General features: G+C 39.5%; 1 protein-coding gene across 2 annotated transcripts in view; it reads left to right on the plus strand.

The window, feature by feature from the left end:
• Window positions 1-22,773, plus strand: part of erbb4b (erb-b2 receptor tyrosine kinase 4b) — a 265,152-nt gene that overhangs the window by 207,927 nt on the left and 34,452 nt on the right. Inside the window, exons 15-20 of one of the 2 annotated variants that reach the window (XM_029530171.1) lie at window positions 741-895; window positions 2,979-3,023; window positions 6,023-6,155; window positions 9,052-9,174; window positions 11,051-11,149; window positions 15,446-15,631. In XM_029530171.1, coding sequence (XP_029386031.1) covers window positions 741-895; window positions 2,979-3,023; window positions 6,023-6,155; window positions 9,052-9,174; window positions 11,051-11,149; window positions 15,446-15,631 — 741 coding nt within the window. The remainder of the gene's footprint in view (window positions 1-740; window positions 896-2,978; window positions 3,024-6,022; window positions 6,156-9,051; window positions 9,175-11,050; window positions 11,150-15,445; window positions 15,632-22,773) is intronic. The other variant, XM_029530172.1, reaches the window with a different exon arrangement.

Here is a 22,773-nt window from a genome sequence, read left to right on the forward strand (position 1 = left end):
TCTCTCTCCTATTCACATCACATCTCTCTCTTTCTGACTGACTCTCTCCCCTTCTCGGTTATGCTGCATTTACGTCCAGTGTCTCTCCTCCACTTCCCCTTATTACTGCACTGCACTTATTTTTTCACTTTCCTTGTCTCTCACCACTCTCTCGGTCTGTCTTGTACGTCATGCCGTTGCTCCTTTGCTTTTTGCAACTGGAAAGATTCAAGCGCAACCATTCAATCTATAAATATTCCACTAGGCAAGTCGATCACATGGAAATTTACCCATCAATCAGTCTATTTTACAAACTGGGAGTACAGCAGGCATCTACTAAAATTTGCAACACTGCTGATTTCTCCTTTATGCTTGACTTCATAATGTAAGTAAAGTTATGGTATACACTCTACACACAGGAAGTCTGGAGTTAAAACTTCACAACTAACTGTCACCTAAACATCTCTGAGTGTCTGAGATGTCCAGAGAAAGCCACACTCACCAGTGATGACTTCAAAAAAGACGTTTTCTCTCTCCACACCCAACAGTCGTGAAGAAGTCAGAGTGTCTCTAAAAGTATAAGTTGTCTGGAATGACACCTTTTACTTGCGGAAGAAACTACCAAGTACATTTTTTTGTCAATCCAGATAGTTTTTTAAACCCATGCTTTAAGTGATTATCTTTATAATAGTAAATAAATGAGAGTGGTTGCTGGTTAAATGCCTTGAAAATCACCAGCTGAACTTTCTCACTTCTCAAAGGGCCCAGAGCATTGTGTGAAGTGTCTTCATTTCAAGGATGGTCCAAATTGTGTGGAAAAATGTCCCGATGGCGTTCAAGGTGCCAACAGCTTCATCTTCAAGTATGCCGAAGCGAACAATGAATGCCACCCCTGCCATATCAACTGCACCCAGGGGTAAGTGTTGTCCTCGAAAATGAACCATAACATCAATAGAGTGATACATTTCTGCTTAGTAAAACAAAACCACTGGTCTAGTGTTGTTTGTTCAGTGCTGTCAACATTTTAATTATTGCAACCCCATAGAACATTTTTACAGCTTAATAGTCAAGATTGAGTGAGGCCATGAGGGCTTAGTTTGAAGAAAATCAATTGGAGAATCGATTGTTACACAAAACTAATGAGCGCGTTTTGCTGTCAATCTCAACAGTAACTTCATTCTGACCTTGTGCTCAATTAGTGAATTGAGCAGACACCTCTTTAGGGAAAAAAAATAGTTTTCACCCAAAAAAAAAAAAAACATAAAATACTTTATACAATGACATAAAAACAATATATTACGATACTGAGCTTTATCCCAATCCCGGTTCATACTCTTTTCGAACAAAAGGTCTTGACCGAACCTTCAGAACATGGTCATACTTTCTAAATCAACCAGATTCAGGCCCTGCAGACATGTAAAGATGGTCCAACATGTTGCAGGATAAAAGAGACAAAGACTGAAAGTGAGAGGAGTCGGTGAAATACATTGCCACTCCCCATTGCTCGCTAGCCACTGATCGCTCAATGTAGTATTACACAAGGGTGAGACGTCATTTTGTATTTAACTCCGCAGGGAGCTTAAGTCACTTCCATGTATGTTATTTCTCCCCTCGTGAAAGGCAAAGCTCCAGCTTGTTTAAGCATAACAATGTTGCTGTAAATGGAAAACACCAGGCTGACAGCTTTATAATCAGGTCCACCCCTCTAAAACACAAGCTGAGGGAGTGACAGGGAAGAAGAAGAGACAGAGACAGACCCAGCAGCCTCAGGGAGAAAATCCAATCTTTTACTTTCTGAGGATTTTAAAGACTCGAAACCATTAAGTCTGTCAGTCAGGGCATGTGATGCAACGAGTGCACACTACACATGGAACAGGACAGGTGACACTTTCAGCAGAAATCTCTGCTTTTCATCAGAAGAGAAGGCAACTTTGTAATTCATCATTCTGAAACTGCAGAGACTCATAGAAAGAAGTTACTTCTAAGGCAGCTCTTAGAACACTTAGAATTCACTTCATATTTTCAGATTTACCCACAGACATCCTGAAAACAGAAGGGTTTGCTGATGCTCTTTTCTGCTGCTGCACAATGCCATGGCTTTGAGGGTGCAACCTTTTTTGTAATTCTTCCTTTGAATTGTTCACAACGGAGAATGAAAGACTAAAAGAAATAAAATTACTTCTTTGTAATTTTCGCCATTTATGAAAAAGTGTGACACGTTGCAGTCTCACTGAGACAAATACTTGCTTACCCTGACACACTCGCACATAGACACAGACACTGTATCTTTGGACAGACAGTAATAGAAAGTGTAGTGGGCAGATAAGAGAGATCTATAAATTGTGGCTCATGTTACATTGTCGTGTCTATACTTGAAACAACTAAGTTACTTTGAATAAATAAATAAATGAATAAATAAATAAATGTTCCATACAGTATGCATCCAGGCTGATTGTTGATTGAACAGCTTCATTTAAAGGGAGTTCCCAATGCAAACCCTGGGCTTAATTATTTGCTCTATTTTATATATATATATATATACATATATATATATATATATAAAAGGTAATTTTTTATTTTATCTTACTTAATATTACTTTAGGTTATAAAAGGCTTGCATCATAAACCAACAAAGTAGAGAAAGAAAAAATAAATAAATGAGAAAGAAAATGAAGATTAAAAAAAAGTTTAATAATGCAAATTACATAGAATAAGTGCAGGCGCAGATTGTGGACAACCGCTCATTAATGTAATGTCTGAATGGGCTGATAAGCAGATACATCATTAAATTTAGCTAGAACAAATCCATCACAGCTCTTCCCAGTGACAGGACTACAGGATGAAACCAGGCCACCAGTGTGAAGGTGTTTTGATTGTCTATTAATGATTGCTTTGTTCGACTCTCTTCAGGGCCTGATCATTTTGAGCTTTGTGTCAAGCAAAAAATTGCCCAAGTGTCTGTTGTTTAACTTTCTACTTGTCCTGTATTGTTTCCTTAGTTGCATTGGGCCAAGACTGCAAGACTGTATTGGCTGGATGGACAGGTATTCTTTTCACACACACACACACACACACACACACCCACACACACACACACACACACACACACACACGCACACACACACACACACACACACACACACACACACACACAAAGAATACCCAAGATCACAGAAAACAGAGTTTCTGATTAATGACAAACTCTAAGGCCCTAAAGTGTCCTTCAAGCCACTCTGTGATATGCATGTTTGAGGCTGTGTTAGTGTGTGTGTGTGTGTGTGTGTGTGAGAGAGAGAGAGAATAAGCAATTTGCCTTGTTCTTGATAAATTGATAGCACTTTAGCTTTTGTTCTGAGGCTATGGGAGAGAAAAGGGAACAAATTGCTGCTAATAGTTTACAGCAAATGGATTTTCATAAGAGAAACAGTCTGGCATCAGGTGGCACTAAGAATTGTTGGATTGGGTGTTTGCGGTATGACTAAAATAAAAAGAAGGGAGAAGGTAATAAATAGAGTGAGCAGTCAACAGTAGAGGACTTTCTGGTTGTTCTGGAGATCTACAGCAAAACAGTTATCCTGATGGGGCACTTTTCCAAAGTAAAACATTACCTTTTACTTTTTAATCAGATCAACAAAATGGAAACACAAACTGCCTCATCATAGCGGGTAGCCATTGAGGTATAGAGGTAAATACATGGACAAGCTGATGAACAACTAGGAAGTACCTTCTGATTGTTATTCAGTATTATCAATCTTTTGCAAAGACCAATGGATGCTGAACAACACTTACAATTTGGAGATAATCATTCCTGGCTTTTAGAGTAGGGCTCTTTTTCTCCTAAAACAGTTGTCGGGACACTGCCAACAGTCTGAAGGGGAACTGCAGCAGCTGAGGAAATGTAGTTATCAGCTGACCTTGTGAGCAGAGTAGGCCTTATCAGATCTCTGATATCTGGGGCTAGGATGCAGCAGTGGAATCCCAGCGAACCCTAAAGGTGTCACACATCTTGGAAATCGGTTACCTGCTGGATGTATTGACTTCTGAACACAAATGAAAGCGGCTTATCACAACGGATGATTACACTGAGCCTTCAAAGGCCAGCATTCAACCTGGCATTAGCATGTGTCATGTACAGGTATGCTTATCTGATGAAGCCGAACTAATCACTTTCTGTCTCTAACTTGTACCAGATACTAATCGTGCAGTTCGATAAACTTTACAGGTAATAGCCCCGTAAGACGTTTACGTTTAGCAGCAGTTTTCATTTTGCTCTACACGATGCGAGTTCTTCTTATCTAAAACATCTATGTCCCCTTCATTGTCACCGTGTGTGATTAATTGATTCTTTTCAACTTACTACTTTCATTGTGATATTGGAGAAACATTGCATTCAACATGATCAAATGCACTGCCGACGGTGTGACTTGCTGGGTAATCTTGTACATTAGTAGGCAGTACGATCAGGTTTCATGTGATCACTCAGGGTGCCTGTTAATGTCATTTAGAGAGAGCAAGTGTGTGAATTGGATTGGATGATCTACAGCAGATCTTCTGTGGCCTGTCTAAGTGACTCACCGTATATATGTGAATTCTCTTTGCAAGAGCAATTACGTTTCTAGTTACTGAGAGCTGGCCTTCGGTGGTCTTTCTCTCAAGTTCAAGGAGCGCTGGGACTTTTTGTTTCTTGTGCGAGTTGTTGGGGTTTATTTGACCAGATAACCGCATTTATGTAGGAGAGAGATAATAATGTTGAATAAAAAGTCCACAGCCTTAAACACACATCATTGTATCCCCTGCAAGTGGAGCAAAATGCTCTCATATGCTGCATAAACACTTTTTTTTTCCTGTTGTGTTTGAAAAAAACAATAACATTTTATTTTTAGTTATTTTTTCAAAAAACTGTTATTTTTTGTTGAAGATTCCTTGAAATTATTTTTTAAAGGAATGTTTCAACACTCTTTCTTTCTTGCAGTGAGTGAAATGAGAGGTGATTCTTTTATCTGTTGGCTAAATATTAAGGTACCACATCTTAAATTAGTATTAAGACTGATCGTGGTCTGCCATCACCTATAAAATACTGCCTTACATTTTTGTTGTTGTTGTTGTTGTTGTTGTAATGTGTGCTTAAACCAAAGTTTAACTCAAAGTGTTGGTACTAACAAGATAAAGTACTCATCTCCTGTTTCTACCTTCACATTTAGTGGACAGCAGCATGATTTCATGAAAGGACTGATTTATTAGTCAGGCGTTGGTTCTCACCAGCTCTTTAACATGGGCAGGTTGTAAGTCTTAAACTGTGTGATTTTCTCCCTATGCGACCAAAAAGAGGAATGAAGGGAGAGATACAGAGTTCTTCACTTTCCATGAAGCCAGCTGATGACAGTAACATTTTATGGGGTGCATCCTGGCAGTGGGCGATATAGAGTCCTGAATAATAGCCCTTTTTCACTGATTTAGGGCAGAGCAGAATAGCATATGCATTGACCAAATTAGATTCTTTCATTACAGGAAAAAATAGGGGCAGCGACTCTTCCTGCCCACTTCGGCAACAGCCCTTTGGAGAGATCGGGGAGCCTATCAGGAAAATTACTGAGAGTCTCGGTTTCAAATGACAGCGTCAGTGTGGGGCTAAGAATTCACTTTGATGGTTATTTCCATGTTTTTGATCTCAGCCTTGGTTTTAATGAGCGAACATGGAGGGATATTGGTTACCAGATAAAACTCACAGCAAAAGCAGGCATCAGTTGAAGGTAGAGAGATTTTTAAGGATATACTATAGAGAAAGCCTTTTTGTCTTTGTTTTTTGCTTGTTTTTGAGTGTGTGCACTTGGTGGGATCAGGATGATGCCAACCCTTATCTGTTTTATTGTTCTCACACTCCTCACACCTACTCAACCTTTTCAACCTGTCCATCCCGCCTTCCCCTCTGTCATCGTATCTGTCCTCCTGAGGCCAGTGTGTCATGCTTCCTCATTTCTGTCCTCCTCTTCTGTCTTCATCATCTACTCATTAAATTTCTTTCTTTCCACTTTCTTGTCTTCAGAACACCTCTCATCGCTGCGGGGGTGATTGGCGGCCTCTTCATGGTGGTGATCATGGTCCTGAGTGTAGCTGTGTCTGTGCGCCGGAAGAACATAAAGAAGAAGAGAGCCCTTCGTCGCTTCCTGGAGACAGAGGTCAGCAGAGTAGTGGATGAAAAACACATTAAATAAGGAGAGAAACTGCTGCTCATAGCACTTAAAGTTAGTGTTGGCAGGAAACTGAGCATGATTGGGAAACCAAGGGCATGGGTGACTCCACATTTTAAGCAACACTGGTTACAAATCTTGCTGCAGCTGAGACAACCAAAAACATGGAAAGCATTGTACGGACACAGAAAGCTCTGGAATTAATGGAAAGTTATTGAAGACAGTGCCTCTTGAAAACACAAAAGATTTTTTCAGTGAAGTGCAGGAATTATCTTTGACAGAAATATTCGTCTTATGCACATCACTGTCAGTTATGTGCAAAGGATGAATATTCCCTTAATTTTAAAAGAAAACCAGATCAAAAAAACTGAGAATGCCTGAGTACATTTGTCTGAATTAGTGCAGCTTCATTGTTGTGTGCAGATGTGTGTCTGAGAAAGCGTTTGTGCGTGCGTATGCTTGGGATGCATACTGTGCAAAACAAGATCAAGTCAAACTGAACGAGAGAGAAAAGAGAATGAGCCTTCGTGTTTCCAGATGGTAACTGTGGAGAGGGAGACAGTGTCAGACACTGAGGCTCAGGTGTTGACTTTGCCGTTGCACACTGGCAAGGACTCTCCCGTTAGGAAGAGGAGAGGGACCATGCCACTGGAAGAGAAGAAAGCACTCTTTTGTGTGTGTGTGTGTGTGTTAAAACGAGAAGAGTACATCATCTAATGCACTTGTGGCTCCATAGTGCAAACAAGGGCTTCTTTCAGTGCTTTCTCTCTCTTCAGAGCAGAAGAGTATGAAAGCAATGCCGGTGCTGATGGCTTCCATAATGAAAAGTTTTGCTCAAAAGCCTCATTATTTTACTTACATTTCCCTCACATATGCTGCTACTGTCTGTTTCCTACACAATGTCATACCCAATGCTACGATAATATTTGGTAACCAAGTGTGCGCTCTCTATTGATGTCTAAAAACATTTTTTTTTTTTTTTAACAGCACATCATTACAGAAATTTATGCATTTATGCTGCCAATCATCTTTCTTCCAAATTGCCATAACTCTACTAACAGGTTGGCGCTCTACCAGCTGCTCCAAAAGTAGTGTGGAATGTTTCCAAAAGGTGCCCTTACTGAAACCTTTTTTTTTTTTTTTTCCCACACACACCTCACAGGGGTCATGTGGATCATCAAACCATGTGTGTGGACTAGTTTCATACATGTTAGCACTTATGAACCAGATGGTCGCATATTTTGTGCAATTTTGGCTCAAAAGTGAGAATTTTATGAATTTAATAATGGCCTCAGCTAATATAGCAGGGGATCAAATCCTAATTTTACTGTCATCATTATCTCTTAAAAAATGATAATGAAAAACAAGATACTTAGAGTTTACTTAAGGGAAACAATGGTATCAAAGAAATACTACTTCTAAAATACTGATGACTCAATATTCACACAGGGGACACATCATGTCGCTTATTATTTAAGAGCAAGCTGTGTTTTTTTATGTGTATGTAACCCAAAGGAGTCCTATAGAATTCCACCTTCATAAAATTCAATGTTTGTCAGTTGATGGTCAAAATTCAGGAATTAAGATCTGAGGTTAAAAGATATTTTAAACAGCACTTTAACACCATTATTTTCTTCTGCTGCAGCGTGACAACATAGCAAACAGTTTGATTTCAGCACCGCAGTGTACAGTGATTAGGTGGACAGCTCCAATTTTCTTTGCCGTGGCCCATACACAACCCATCTTCAGCACCACCAAAACTGGACAGTTCCCTTGCAGCGGAATAACGCATTGTTGTGTGTGTATGTTTGAACGGGCGGGTAATTCTTAAGATAGCTGTATTGTCTTGTGTGTGTTTGTTTATGTGTTGTGTCTCCCCCACCCTTCTTGTTTACACCCTGCAGACACTGATTTGTTATTCCATTTAAATGAAGAATGACTATTGTTTTTAATCAAATGGCAACCATGAGCCAGAGGGACAGAAGCTGCCGACCACAGCCAGGTTGATTTACGCTGGCTCTCCGTTTCCCTCTCTTTGCTGCCCCCAACACACACACACACACACACACACCTCCCTCTCTAATCTTCCACTCTTTTCCTAATTCTCCTTATATTGCTCCCTCCTTTACGCTTTTGCAACCTCTGACTAATTCAGTTGCTCACTTCTCCATCGCTGTCTTGTTGCTGTTGTTGCTGCCACAGTTCCTCTCCCTCTGCACATCTTCTTCCCTACCTCCCCACGCATAATCTTTCTCTCTCACTAGCTATTTCATCTGCTCGTTTCTCCACTTGAACAGTAATGAGAAAACAAAAGTATCAACTCCTTTTCAAGCTGCGCAATTATCCACATCCCCCTCGCCTCTTCTCTTGCACTATTCGTCCACCTATCTCCATTTCTCTACTGCTTAGATCTTTCACAATTGATACTGAAATGATAATGGCACTCCAGGGTCTCAATCCATGCTGTTGGAAGCAAGTTGTGGAAGAAACACCTCTTTTTAGTCATAATTTAAAGTTTCTCCATGGTAACTGTCGTTATGATAAAAGTTGAGTTTTACATCATGAGATCTTGGAAATTAGAAATAGTGAGAAACACTGAGAGGACTACCTCTTTTGCTTACTTGGTGTATGATGACTGTCACCATCTACTAGAAAAAAGATTGTGATTCTCTGAAAGCTTAAATGTATAGTGTTTGACAGTGTGATATATCAAAGATCTAAACTGTTTAATATTTTTTTCTCATGATAAATATTTTTCACAAGGACTATGCATGCATTTGTACACAAATGGAGGTGGGTGCTGAATTAATCTCCTACTGTAGAATTTGTGGGAGTTACAGTACTCTCTCAGTGATTCACTTCTGTGTTGCTGGATGTGTTATAGCTCGTGGAACCTTTAACACCAAGTGGAACAGCACCGAACCAAGCCCAGCTTCGTATACTGAAAGAAACAGAACTGAAAAGGGTGAAGATTCTTGGCTCAGGGGCCTTTGGGACTGTTTACAAGGTAAATACACACAAAAATAAAATAATGCTAACTGGTTGCTTGGCTTTCATTTGACTCTTGTCCGAATAAACGAATACACTCTTGAAATCTGAGCTCCTGAGAGGAGAGGACAGGAGACAATTAATGGCAGGAAATGAGATGGAGGGCTGGAGGCGGTGGATGAAAGGAATAAGTAATAGCAGACATCGACACCCCTGCAGTACCACTAAAATAAGAGGTAGCTGAGGTCACCACCAGTGTGATAATGTATTGAAAAGGGTAAAGAAGAACAGCAGTAAAAGGAGAGGGAATAGACTCTCCCTTAAAATCATCATTGGTCATTTTTTGGGCCAACCATTCACATTATAGCACATTTCTGGGCCAGAGGTATGTTCTTTTTCAAAAGAATACCTTGCATATTAGTCAGTGGATTCTCTGAGAACCCCGAGGCATGTACAAAAAAAAAAAAAAAAGCCTCATTTGGAGTCTCAGTGGTGTGCCCTACATTCTACACTAACCTTTAGCTGTCTTGGTGAGCACAACACAAATTGTGGTAAATAAATCTTGACCGTTCGATCATTTCACAGTCAGAGAGCAACAGTAATATGATGACATCCTGCTAAGCAGTGAGCTAAGAAACCTCACTTCAGCAGCTTCACTCCATGATCTCATTATTTCAGGCACAATCCAAAGGTCATGGCTGATGTTGAAGTTCAGCAGTCAGGTTAACTTGTAAATTGAGACTTTGCTGTGCAGTTTAGCTGACTTTTCACCAAAATATATCTTGCTTGGGGATGCTTCACTTAAAGGCACCCTGAAGAGTTTTAATGTAAGCCAGAAAGCACAAATGATTACCAGGTCAAATAAGAAATGAAAAATAAGAAATTACATAAATTTGAGAACAGGCTACAGTTTCATGAAAAGGTGTATTGTTCACTAAAGTTGCTGCAACAAACAGTGGAAATGCTGCTTACTGCTTAGCTTACAAAGCTAAAACTAAATAAATAAAAACTATGCAGTATTTCTGCAATGCTGTAAAGTGCACTCATTTTAGTGGAAAGGGGTAATTCTGGGTACTTTATAATTATTAGCATCAACACAGGTGGAAAGACGGCAAAGGCTTTGACATGAAAATTACAGCTTTGAGAGAACAAGTGTTTTAAATCTATGAGTGGAGGTGTTGGCCTGCTTTCACTGGAGATATGCAGTCACATGACAGCTGAACTAAAGTGGAACACATTGGGAACATAGTGAAAAAAAAAAAAAATACTGCGAGCATAGACAGTTGTTTTATCTCCTTTTTTCCATGTTTTGACCACTTTGGCAGCTGCTAAATCACTTTAATCAGCCATGTTACAGCCATGATGCCACGATGGATAGTATGCTGTTGAGAGACGGACACAGGGAGAACAGGGAGAGAAAAAAGATGAATTACATCGAGGTCAGACTTCATGTGGACATCCTGTACAGTGAATTTACAGAATATTAGGTGGTGCAATCCCCACCTGTGCATACGATACTGTCTGGCTGCAGCACGTTATCATATTAAGTCTATAGCTGAAGTTGCTGCTTGTTAGCCTGCCGGTTAGTTACTGTCCCACGTCTAGGCAGCTACGAAACAATGCCAAGGGAAATGAAGGTGATAAACACTACAAGAGAAATATTACAGTCTCGATCTTACCTTTAGAAAATACTCTGAGATTCGTTGAGTGCTGTCTTGCGTTCCCACATCTTCAATTTAAAAGGCTCAAACTGGATGTAGTAGTGGAATTCAGGGTGAGGGTCATGCGGGCTCATTTTCAGATCGACATCACCTTTCTTTAAACAACATGCTGGTGAATGGGACTTTGAATTCTCTGCACTTACTCCCTGTCTGTTTGGTGTGTGTTTAATTTAGGGTATATGGGTCCCAGAAGGTGAAACGGTGAAGATTCCAGTCGCCATTAAAATCCTGAATGAGGCCACTGGACCCAAGGCTAATGTGGAGTTCATGGACGTGAGTATCGTGAAAACAATCAAATCCAGTTTTAAATTGTATTCAGCCCATGGGGGATGTATTTTAGTTTTTTATAGTTCAAACCAATGTTTTGGTTAAGTGAACTGCTTTCTGTTTAGATTTTCTGATTTAGTGTTTCTCGGGTTGGCTGAGTTCTTAATATTAAATCAGTGTGTGTTTTGGATATTCAGATGACATGCAACCTAACAGGACACTGGTGCCACTGTGAAATACTGTTCAGTGTTGGGATTAGATGGAAAACAGTCAGGATAATCAGGCCGCCGCTCAGCATTTCTAAAAGAAAGGACAACTTTCACAACTTGGTGAAATGAAGCATTAAGAGCAAGCTTATGTCCCATGGACTCAAGAATAGAAATCTACAGGGGCCCCAAGGACCCCTACCATGCACCCACATAGAAACACACACACACCCCCACACTGCCACAGGCTCCCAGCACAGTGCACAAGGCCCCATTTATAAAACATTCACAACTCAACTCATTTCAAAAGGAAAAGTGAAAAAAAAAAAAAATCTAAATTATTACCCTGTGATGATGCAATGCAGATGAAATAACCCCTCTATGCACACGTACACATGCAAAGACACGCACACAAGGATAGCGACCCAACTGCACGGCGTTTTGCACAAAGTATGACAGTCTGAGAGGTGGAGTTTGTGTAGTGTTAGCATTTCTATTTTTATCAAGACATCTTTGATGAATATCTTTTGTTAATTTAATTTTATGTTCTGTGTGTTTTGGGGTCATGTTTGACAAACAGAGAATCAGATATTAGCAATGAGAGACCAACATGTAGAGAGACAAAGGATGGACAGAGACACAGTAATTCTCTTTCTATCTATCTGTCTATCTTTGACTGATTGCTGACTTTGGCAGTGGAGTGGACTACGCATCTGCATGTGATCATGTCAGATTACAGTGCTGTTCATTTTATAATCTAACTGACTCTTTAACTATTGTATGTAACTGACAGCTTAACAAGTGTGAAAGGAAATGGCAGGTCAAACAGAAACTGTGAACTCATTATATCCCGCCACCCACCCACCAAGTTTTATCTTGATTTCGGGTGACACCCTCTTTCAAATTCATCCAGTTTCACAGCCATCTTGTACTGACCTCTGAGCAGATGGCAACTGAGGTTCTGCACCAGGGTAGATCAGTAGCCGTCAGAGAGACACATGATGGTGTCATTTGTTTACTTTAACCTGCTATATTTTTACCATCTGGATGGGGAATTCTGGCTGGGAATCCACCGACCGAAGTCACAGAGGATGTCCATGAGTTTGTGTTTGTATGTATGTGTCTTTCTACTCTTTACCTGTAGAGCAACCAGAGGAGAAAATTTCTCTTTCTATGAATCATTCAATAAAATGGGGAATGGCTAGTGAGGAGACAGGTTGTCAGCACCCTGCGAGATTGTCGTCCACGTACACGTATGTGTCCATGTGCGTACGTGATCACTACGCTGGCCTCGGGCTGACAGGACAAGCTGCAGTATGTTATTCTTTTCGAAAGCTAAACTCCTGCTCAAGGCTTGTTTTTCACTGAAGCAGGTTAAACCCTTGTGGTTTGGCCTTGGAAAATTGCAATGAATGATTCAGTTCCCTTTGTGTATGAAGATAATCTTCTGTTCTTTTCATTAATATTTTTAATTAATATCTGTTATTATGCTGTATAAGTATCAAACAGATGAGAACTCACCCAAAAAAAAAAAAAAAAAAAATCACATGGACTCAACGTGTCTAAATAACAGTAATAAACTATATCAGACAACCTCTATTTCATGCATAAAGTTTCACAGGGTTTTGAATGGCTTCATTAATACATACAACTGTTTTAGGTCAAGCAAAGTGCATACTTTACAGTCCAATTAATGCTTTTAATACAGTCAGATTAAATATTACCTGATATGCTAATATGATCCAGACTAACTTGGTGGCAGATGAACTCTGACGTCAACCTGATCTTGCCCACGTTGTTCAATAGTTGTCCCTCACTGGCTTTGGCCTGAAATAACATCATCCGCAGTGTATCCACTGTCATCACCAGATGAGCAGAGTTTACAATCTCCTGTAGTTGTATCTCTCTGTCAATGTTTGCTTGTGCGCTACAGACTGAATGTCTGCCGCCCCTCCCCTTCTCCCGACATATAGGTACAAACAACCACGTCCACCTGTGTTGTCTATTTTTGCTGCACAGCTATCCATTGTATGATGAATTGTCACATTAACCCATAACCCTAGCAGTAATAATGCACGTGTGTGTCAGTGCAACTATGCGCTGAACATTTGTATACTTTCACAGGATAGATGAATGTTCTATCTTTGGTAGCATTTCTGTGGCATCTGAGTGATTAGTTTATTATTTGTGCATGCTGAGGTTAATGATGCTCCTACTATTGCCGTGTGACAAACAAATATTTAATATTTGCTTTATAAATCATGCCGTGGAAAATGTTTTCCATATGCATGAATTTGCTGCATATTTTCTTTTATATTTCAGACAATTTTATAAAATGGTAAACTCTAAGTATATGCTCTATTAAAGTGTATAAACACATGATTTACAATAACTTCACTTTGATGTACTTACTACACTTTCAGTTTCTTACAAAGACTGCTGACAGCCTTCTGAAACAGTGAGTTACTTTGATCTTGTGGTTTTAAATAAAAAGCTACTGTTTACTGCTGCTGACTTAAAGGAACCTTGCTGCTCGCTTCAATAGAAACTTCAGCCTAAAACAGAATAGGGGGTCCTGTGATCTATAAGGGTTCAGTCAGTAAGCACATGTATGGGTACGATATGGCAAGGTATGAATCTGATCCTGATTGACTCAGTTCGACTTGGCATAAAGCACATTGATATTATGTTGTTAGATTTTTATTTTTTTTTTAAATACAATAAAGTCCAGTTATACAAACATAGACACGTTTGAGAAATCAAAAACAGCTGGAAACTGTTGATTCACAATGACAAATAAAAGCAAAAATAGGTGACTGCTTCTTGCACCAGCAGTCAGTGTGCACAGAATAAAGATAAAACAGCAGAAAAACAAAAGGAAAAGTCATGTAGGTATCCACTATTTCTGACATTAGTGCCATTTCTCCAATGTTAGAAATGGCTTCCTCACCTTCTTGAAATACTTCTGCACATTCCATTTGCCTTGAATGAATCAGTTCCATCTTGGTAACAGGAAGAATCTTGTTGAACCATCTCCTAATTTATCAGGACAATGGAGGCTTCCAGTTCAGCAATAGTATTTTTTCAGCTGCGACCATGTCAACCATACAGTCCGGATGGGTCTTATCTCCGTCTTGCTCGGAAAATATGCCACACCAGAAATGATCTACTACAGGACAATGCCAGAATAAGTGCGCATAAGATATAGTGATTCAAATATTTTAATAAATTTACAGTAATATAATCTGATACTGGAATGCCCAGTACAGTGAAAGAACTAAATCACAGAAAGTATGATCCTTTAGTTGGGTTTCATATGATTTTCCTAACTTGAAGATATTGATAGAAATGAGAATGAGGAGGGTAATCTTTACTTGAGAGCATGAAGAATGAGGAAAATGTATTGTCTTTGCAGATATCTCCAGCACATCTCAGCTCCCATTCCCCCTCCAGTCCAGGGTTTTTGTTTTTTTATTCTGCATCTATGCTGGTTTGAATGTGAAAGTGTATCGAGTACGGGAACTGACTTTCCAAAGAAAAAAAGCTACTACAAACGAAATCTGAGGAAATTTGGCGCTAAAGCTACTGGACTGGGAATTCTGACTGGTAAATCAGTGAACATAGCAAATCAATGAGCTTTTGAACATTGACAAATTTTACACCATAATTATGTGGATGATTTCTAATTACATTTGTCAGAGACTGCAAAGCTCTAAAGCAGTCTCAAAAAGGAGGGAAAAAAAATGGATTGCCTTGGCTCACGCCAAATTGCAGCTCAGAAGGCCGTGACGTATCTGCATTTGTGAAATAGGAGATGCTAGATCAGAATAAATCACGTTGACCAACTCTATGAAATGCCTGAACAGGTTGTAGTGTATTTTTTGGATGAGATGTTGGAGAGATTATGTGTCTATTAATTAAGATATTCATGACAGGATACTTATGGTCAATGTTCAGAGTCATCGTGCTGCTTTATAACTTTAAAAGAAAATTCTACATGGATCGTAAAAATAACACAGCAATGATTTTATTTCTGTGCAACCAACATCCTGACACTTTCCCCCCACATGCCTGAGTGTATATCTGTCTCATTCAGGAGGCCCTGATCATGGCTAGCATGGAGCATCCCCACCTGGTCCGTCTGTTGGGTGTCTGCCTGAGTCCCACCATCCAGCTGGTCACACAACTGATGCCTCATGGGTGCCTGCTCGACTATGTCCACGAGCACAAGGACAACATCGGATCCCAGCTGTTGCTCAATTGGTGTGTCCAGATTGCCAAGGTAGGGATGGAAAACACTGCTTCATTCCTTGTTTCGCTGGCTTTACGCTTGTTTGTTTGACGTGGGCGATTTGTTGATTCGCTGACTGACTTGGCTGGCTTTGGTCGAGCTAAGCCCACTGCTTTTTTTGGGTGTCTGATACTCTTGCTTGACAGATTAAATTTTCATTATTTTCCTTGTTGAGTTATTTTGCTACCTGAGCGAATTGTCATGCTGCTTTGGCTCTTTGACTATTATCTGAATCAATAATACATGATGGGTTGGACAGTTGAAGAGACACCAAAGCCGATGTGCAGCTGTGCAGAATGATGATCCAGTGGTTGATATTGCACATGTGCAGTTAAATCATAGCATTGCTTCTGTAATAAAACAAAATATTTTTTAGTCTTCAGCAGTAGGCAGAAAAGAGGAACTGGAGGTTTCTGAGTGTGTGTGAAGAATTCACTTTGCACCCATCGCCACCCTCTGTGGAAAGCTGAAGTCAATAAGTCAAAGTCTTGCTTGCCTTTGGTGGAGGAAGTACAGAGAGCAGGGAACTAAGTTACTCTAACTGTCAAGATTAATAGTTGGCAGATACTCCTACTAATAGTCTTTCTTTCTCTGCCTCTGTCTGTCGGTGTATCTGTCAGGTGTGGACAAAAAATATGACATTCACAAATAGCCAGATTTAAGTAGCCATCTCAAACAATCCTGGCAGCAACATTTTAAACATCATACATATTTTCCTTTTTATGTATTACTTATTAACAGGCATTAATACATAACCTGATAATATTTAGATCTCCAAACAAGATCTGATTGAAATTATGCTTCAAAACATGATCAGATAGCTGATAAAATTGGCAGAGAGAGCGAGGAAGTAATGGGAGGGAAAAAGAAGTGGAATGAAAATGATTGCGGTCCCGGATGTAATATCTTTGACAAATATTTTTGTTGCAATTTCTGGCTAAATCAAGGGCAGCCATTACCCTAGTCAGCCTCCATGGGAAAATATTGAACCATCAATTAAACTTTGGGAGGTGGTTATGATCCAGCCATACTAAATGGCTTTTTTCGGACTAAGGGCAATCAAAACATACATTCATTCTTGCTATGCTAGCAAACTTTGCATGCCAGTTAAACAAAAATATTGGTTTGCTTTGGTATTAATCGCGCCAATTACTCGGTGGAAAAAGGATGAAGATCAGCTGTGTACTCATGAATAAATACTATCTCTGCCTACTGTGAACAGTTGTCAACATGAAGACATGTATAATTCAGAAAGAGTAAATGATGATGTATTATTTGCCATTGTTATTGTGTGTCTCAAGTGTGCATTGTTTAGGGGTTTTAAATAATTGGTTGCAGCTCGTGGGGACACAAATAGCCATCAGGAACCATGGCCAATCAGGTGCCTATGGGTTCATCCACACACAAATACAATGTCTTCCACAATTTTTTCTGAACAATGCCGACAGGATGAATTGGGACCCAACCGTGGTAAATATTCCCACATGTAGTTGCTTGTAATAACTTATTCCTGGCTTAAATCTGGATATATCTTGCTAATTAATTTATTAGCATTTGTCATGGATGTAGCCACATTTGGCTTACAGGGCTGTCAAAGCTGTTGCAAGTGACAGGATTCCACTCTGTGAGACTACATCTCTGTGGCCCAGGCTCTCTGTCATGGCTGCCATCACAGGCATACATTATTGATGAAGAGATCTGCCCTGAGAGTCATACTAATGAGTAAATTCATCAGAGATACTTCACATGCAAGGCTATGATGCCACAGATTTTTATTTTATTTTTTATTTTTGGAAACTTCAGATATCCCACTTTACATAACCTACTATATCACTTTCTCCTCATTACGTCTGCTGGGTTTTCAATTTCCCTCCTTGTTCCCGCACTCTTTGGTGCTCTCCTTTAATTACATACAATCTTGCAATATTGTTTTCATTTAAAAGTGCTTGTACTATGCTCAAAACAGATATTAAAATATGATGCTGCTGTAATATCATGGAAAAGATCTCCATTTGCTGTAAGTGTGCAGTTCAGTCGACCTGGACCACCTCCTCAGAAGGCTTTGTGTATTGGACTAAATGCGTCCTTGTTTTATTCTGACACTAATTTGTCAAGTGTCTTCAGGAGAGAGGTGTTTTCACCAATGAAGTCAATGAGCATGATGATGTCTGGCTTCTCTTTCAGTTGTGCTGGTCTTGGGGGGACAGGGGCAGTGAGGATTTCCAATCGGCTTGTGTTGTTGATTGTCAGATGTGGAAACACAGCAGCCTGGTGTTGTCTGTGGGCAAGAGGTAGAAGTGGCGCTTGGATTAGTTGGCTGATGATTAGTTTGTGTCCTGGTTGTTTTCAGGGGGGTTCATTGTTTTCTCCCTCGCTCTCTGTCTTCTGCTCCTTCACCTTCTCTGTCAGAGCTGCCAGCGAAGCCATGTTGCCCTCTTTGTCATGTTGCAACTCTTTTACTTCAGTCCTCATGGCAGCCAGCTCAGCTTGGTCACTGCTTTGATGCCAGAGGAGTATTGCTGTACTGTGGTTTTGTGAGTTGGTTCTAATGGAAAAATTAATCAGTCCACCAAACACCACTAGATGGATGGGTTTTTTTTTTTTTTTTTTTAACTTTAAATGTAATCTCACTTTTCTTCTAGTGCATTTGTGAGGTTAATAATGACAGAAGGGTTTTGATTCATGTCTTGACGTATGCTCAAAGGATTGTCATGAAAATGTGTTAAATTCATGTTACTCTGGAATAAATAATAATCTCTATGATCTCATGAATTCTCCTTCAGCACCATTAGGTCAAGATCTTTTGAGCCACTAAAACTCTCATTAAAGTTCTTATTGTGGATTTTGATTTGGTATTGAGAATAAGCTGGAGCAGTGCATCTGACTTTTTGACATTGATGTGGAGAGCCGATTGTTGTCTCTTTTAATATGCAGTACCTTTTGTGTGTCTTTGAGAATTATAGGAACGTCAAATGCAGACATCTTTGTTTATTTCTTCCTCTTTCTGATTTCAGAAAAAGTTGCTTTATGGGGGATTGTCCAATTATTGCGGTTACATTCTGCATGTCACTACAGTGACATAAACTGAGAATGGTGTACATTGAGATCATTTGGAAGCTCCTGCATGAATTCTATTGAAAAAGCAAAAGAAGAAACTTGATGAAAGCTGCTGTCGTTCAGGTACAGGTACTCACCAGTGTTGTTTGCCGTCGTGATTTATTTTGCTGTTCAATATTTAGAGTGAACTTGGTGTCGCACTTCCTGTGAGACTTTCTTCACAACCTACCATAATAACCACGTCAGTACAACAGAACTTCATTGGGAACTTCATTGGGAACTTCATAGGAACGTTTCATCGAAAAAACTTTTATAGTGAAAATTGTTCAGTAGATACACACACACACACCGATGTGTGTGGTGGTAAGAGGGCCTCCCATAGTGCTATATCTTTCTCTTATTGCTGTCTCTCTCCTTCTACATGTGAACATTCATGGATATATACAAAAAGCTCCAATAGATGCTCATGCTGTTTTTTGTTTTTTTTTTTATGTGTGACTATTCTCATGTCACTTTTTCTCACTATTTGAGACCTTTAGTGAAAAGCCACCCACCAGCAGGACAACTGCCAGTGGGTAAAGAAAAGTTTGACCTGGCCTTTTTTTTTTTTTTTTATGGCATTATCGTTTCCATTGTTTGATTTTCCTTGTTTTGGATAGAGTAAATCTGGATATTCATCATGTTATAAATTTGCCAACTATCATTTCTGCAAGGACAGAAATTTTCAGAGCCACCAGCTACCTCAGGGCTACAGAATTTTGCCCGATGTAATTAACTTTATAAATTTAAAATAGTGCAATGTTTTATTATGAGCGTTTTCATCAAGAAATGTTAATGATTTGGGGATTTTTCCATTATTAAATTTTTTTGTTTATCTGAGTATGAGTAACATAGGCATGCAGTGTGCTTCCAAGACTGCATGTTAGCACGTAGCGTGAGGAGTACATCACAGGCGTCGGTGCTTTGATGCTACCAACCCTTAGAAATGTCAACAAGTGTCCGCCTATCCGCCCTTTCTGTCATTCTGTCTTTTGCTCTGGCTGTCTTCATCTTCTTCACTTCCAAACTAATTATTTCTGGTGCTTTTTTTTTTTTGTGTGTGATGGTCTTTCATGACTGCATAAGTAAGTGCTAGCTGCCATAATACCTCCCTTCCCCTGGGATAAATATCAGCCTGCAAGGCCTGTTTGATTTGCGATAGCAGCTTTATGCATGCTTTCATCAGTTTCTGTTTGCATCAAAGTGCAAACTCGTGCTTGTGGAGAATTTGTGGGGCTTTTGTGTACTGTAGTCTTAAAATACATTTTACTCTATCATCAGTACTTTGTCGTTGAATCCATAGAAGAATGGATTCAGAGAAGAAGAAGAGGAATGGTAATTGATACAGAATAGTAGCTCAAACTGCTATCATAAGCTGGTTTGATATTATGATGAAGATGTTATATCACATACTTCAAACACTAAACACAGCATCATTGTATCTGCTACACCTATATCTGGTAGAAAGTAAGAGTTGTTGGTGCTTTTGAACAATAGCATTAGTAAAGTATCTCTTTCAAAAATGATTCACTTATTGGGATTCAGGGTGCATTTAATTAACCACTCCGAGGCTGTAGCTGATGCACCAAATGCATTCCTTACTGTATTATGCACACTCAGTGCTGCATTATTTGCCTGATGACTAATATAGTAAAACCCATAGATAATATTTCTCTTTCATGAAAGATATAAGCACAGAATTGAAACTCACCACAGTAAAACCTTGAAAACCCAAATTGACTAGACATATGGCACAAAAAGTTGTTATTTAATAAGCAGCTCTTTAAATAGATGGGAAAAACAACCATCAGCTAAATGTCAAGTTGAAGTGATTGTTTGAAATAAAAACCTGCAAATATTTTGCCCTAAATGGCAGGTGGTTGTCCTCCGTTGTTTTGAATTTGTCATTGTATATTTTTGGGGAGTGGAACCTGCCAGAATGTTTGATATTTGGTTGCCTACCTCTGTTTGGGAAGAAGCCATTGTGCCACACAGAAGAGGATGAAGCCTCCCTCTGGTGGAGTTTTTAGAAGAGCCAAGAACGTGTTGGAGGGGTGACAGGGAATGGCCCTGGGATTTCCCGGGAAAGTCTGGGGGACCTGGCGATTGGAAAGGGTAAAGGACATCTGGGCTACCTTGCTCAGGCTGCTGCCACCACAACACAGATCAGATAAACAATGGGAAATGAGCAAACGTATGGATTAATGTCAAGAAGAGTAAGAGAGTGGATGTTTTGTGACCTGAATGACATGGTCACCTGAAAAACACCCTTCAAATGCAGAAACACAAACCTCAAGACAGCAATGTGATACACAGTTAACCGCAAAGGACAGAAGGATATACAAAGACTTATCAGGCCTGCACTGACTCATAGCTGCCATGTTGTCAATCAAAAGCACACACAAACAACCACAGAAGGATCCATTCCCTCCACTTCCTTCTCTCCCTCACTCTATCACTAACTCACACACACACACACACACACACACACACACACACAAACACGCACGCACAGACAGCAGTGACGCACTTTTAACAGCATCTGGCTGAGTGGAGATGGATGTGGCCAGGTAGGGCAGTGAGGGAAATGGATGACTGCAGGCAGCCCACACAATGGATGAGACTGGCAGCTCAGGGAGACAGGTCTACACACTAATGAGTGACTGCCAGACGTACACACACACACACACACACACACACACACGTACACATACACACAGGTAAATAAAGGCTTGCAGGTATCCAAACTGGCAAACACAAACATTAAAAAAGTGAACATCTCAAAATTTGATTGAATCCATTTACGCACAAGCGGTAGACACAACAGCAGAAACACAGAAACTGTATGACATTTAAAAGAAAGTATTTAATTGCTTTTTCCTTGTGTATTTCACTTTTCCTTTCACTCTGTCAGTGTCAAACCACAGATGTTCTCATTACATCTTCACTTTTTCTTAAAAACAAACAGTGTGCTAGAGAGACATGTCTTTATCCACAGCTTTATCTCAAGCCTTTGCCCTATATTTTCTCTCTTCGCTGCTCACTACAGAACAGGTTCACCCTCAGATTTTATTTTTATTTCCCTCAGGAAAGAAATATACCAATACTCACATTTCTGCAAACAGAGGTCTCTCTCTCTCTGTCTATCCTCAACAACTGAATTGATATTACACTTGATATGTATAAGAGTCAGCCAAGAGACCATGCAGACATCTGTGAAGGATTTATTCTAAACAATGAACTGTTTTGCATTGTTGCAAATTCCAGTTTGCAATTTGCAATGAACTTTTCTAGGTGTTATTTGTAATATAATGGTGAGGTCAAGGACAGGGTTACATTTAAGTGTGGCATTAAGAACTTTCCACCTATGGATGAGCCTTTCTGTGGACTTCTTCCCTCCTCCCCTCCAGTTCAGTGAAATTCAGACAGAGATCTGAGGGCATTGCAGTGATACCATATCCTTGTACTGCAACCACAAAATCCATCTTATTCCCTAGACTATGGCTTTTTTTATTTATTTTTTTATCCTAATCACATTGATTGAGCTGCTCAATCACATCAAAATCAAATGAATTAACATTTATTGGCATCATCACCAAATCATAGCAACATTACATCAAGGGACTTCACACAACTCTAAAATTATTTAAAGAGACCCAACAAATCTCTCCATGAGCAAGCACTCTGTTGGCGAGAATGGCAAGGAAAAACTTATATCTTGGGCAGAACCAGGCAAGCGCTTTCTCAATTTCAACCTGCTGTGTACAAACTAAGTTAGGGTCATTTCTTCTCTTGATGGCATCGATGTTTGATATGTTTGGTTGTTGCTATTGCAAGAAACTATTTACACTGGAGAGGTTTAAAATGAAATTCCTACATGGTTGAAGGTGTAGGTGGTTAATATAAATTGCTGCATGATTATGGCCAAAATTATAATCGCGATCCACAAAAAAGAGTTTTTAAAGAGTAGTTCGAAATATAAATATATTTATAAATACATATAAATATATTTATATTTATATTTATATTAATATATA

This window comes from Echeneis naucrates, chromosome 21 (assembly GCF_900963305.1).
Source record: "Echeneis naucrates chromosome 21, fEcheNa1.1, whole genome shotgun sequence".
In the NCBI taxonomy this organism is placed as follows: Eukaryota; Metazoa; Chordata; class Actinopteri; order Carangiformes; family Echeneidae; genus Echeneis; species Echeneis naucrates.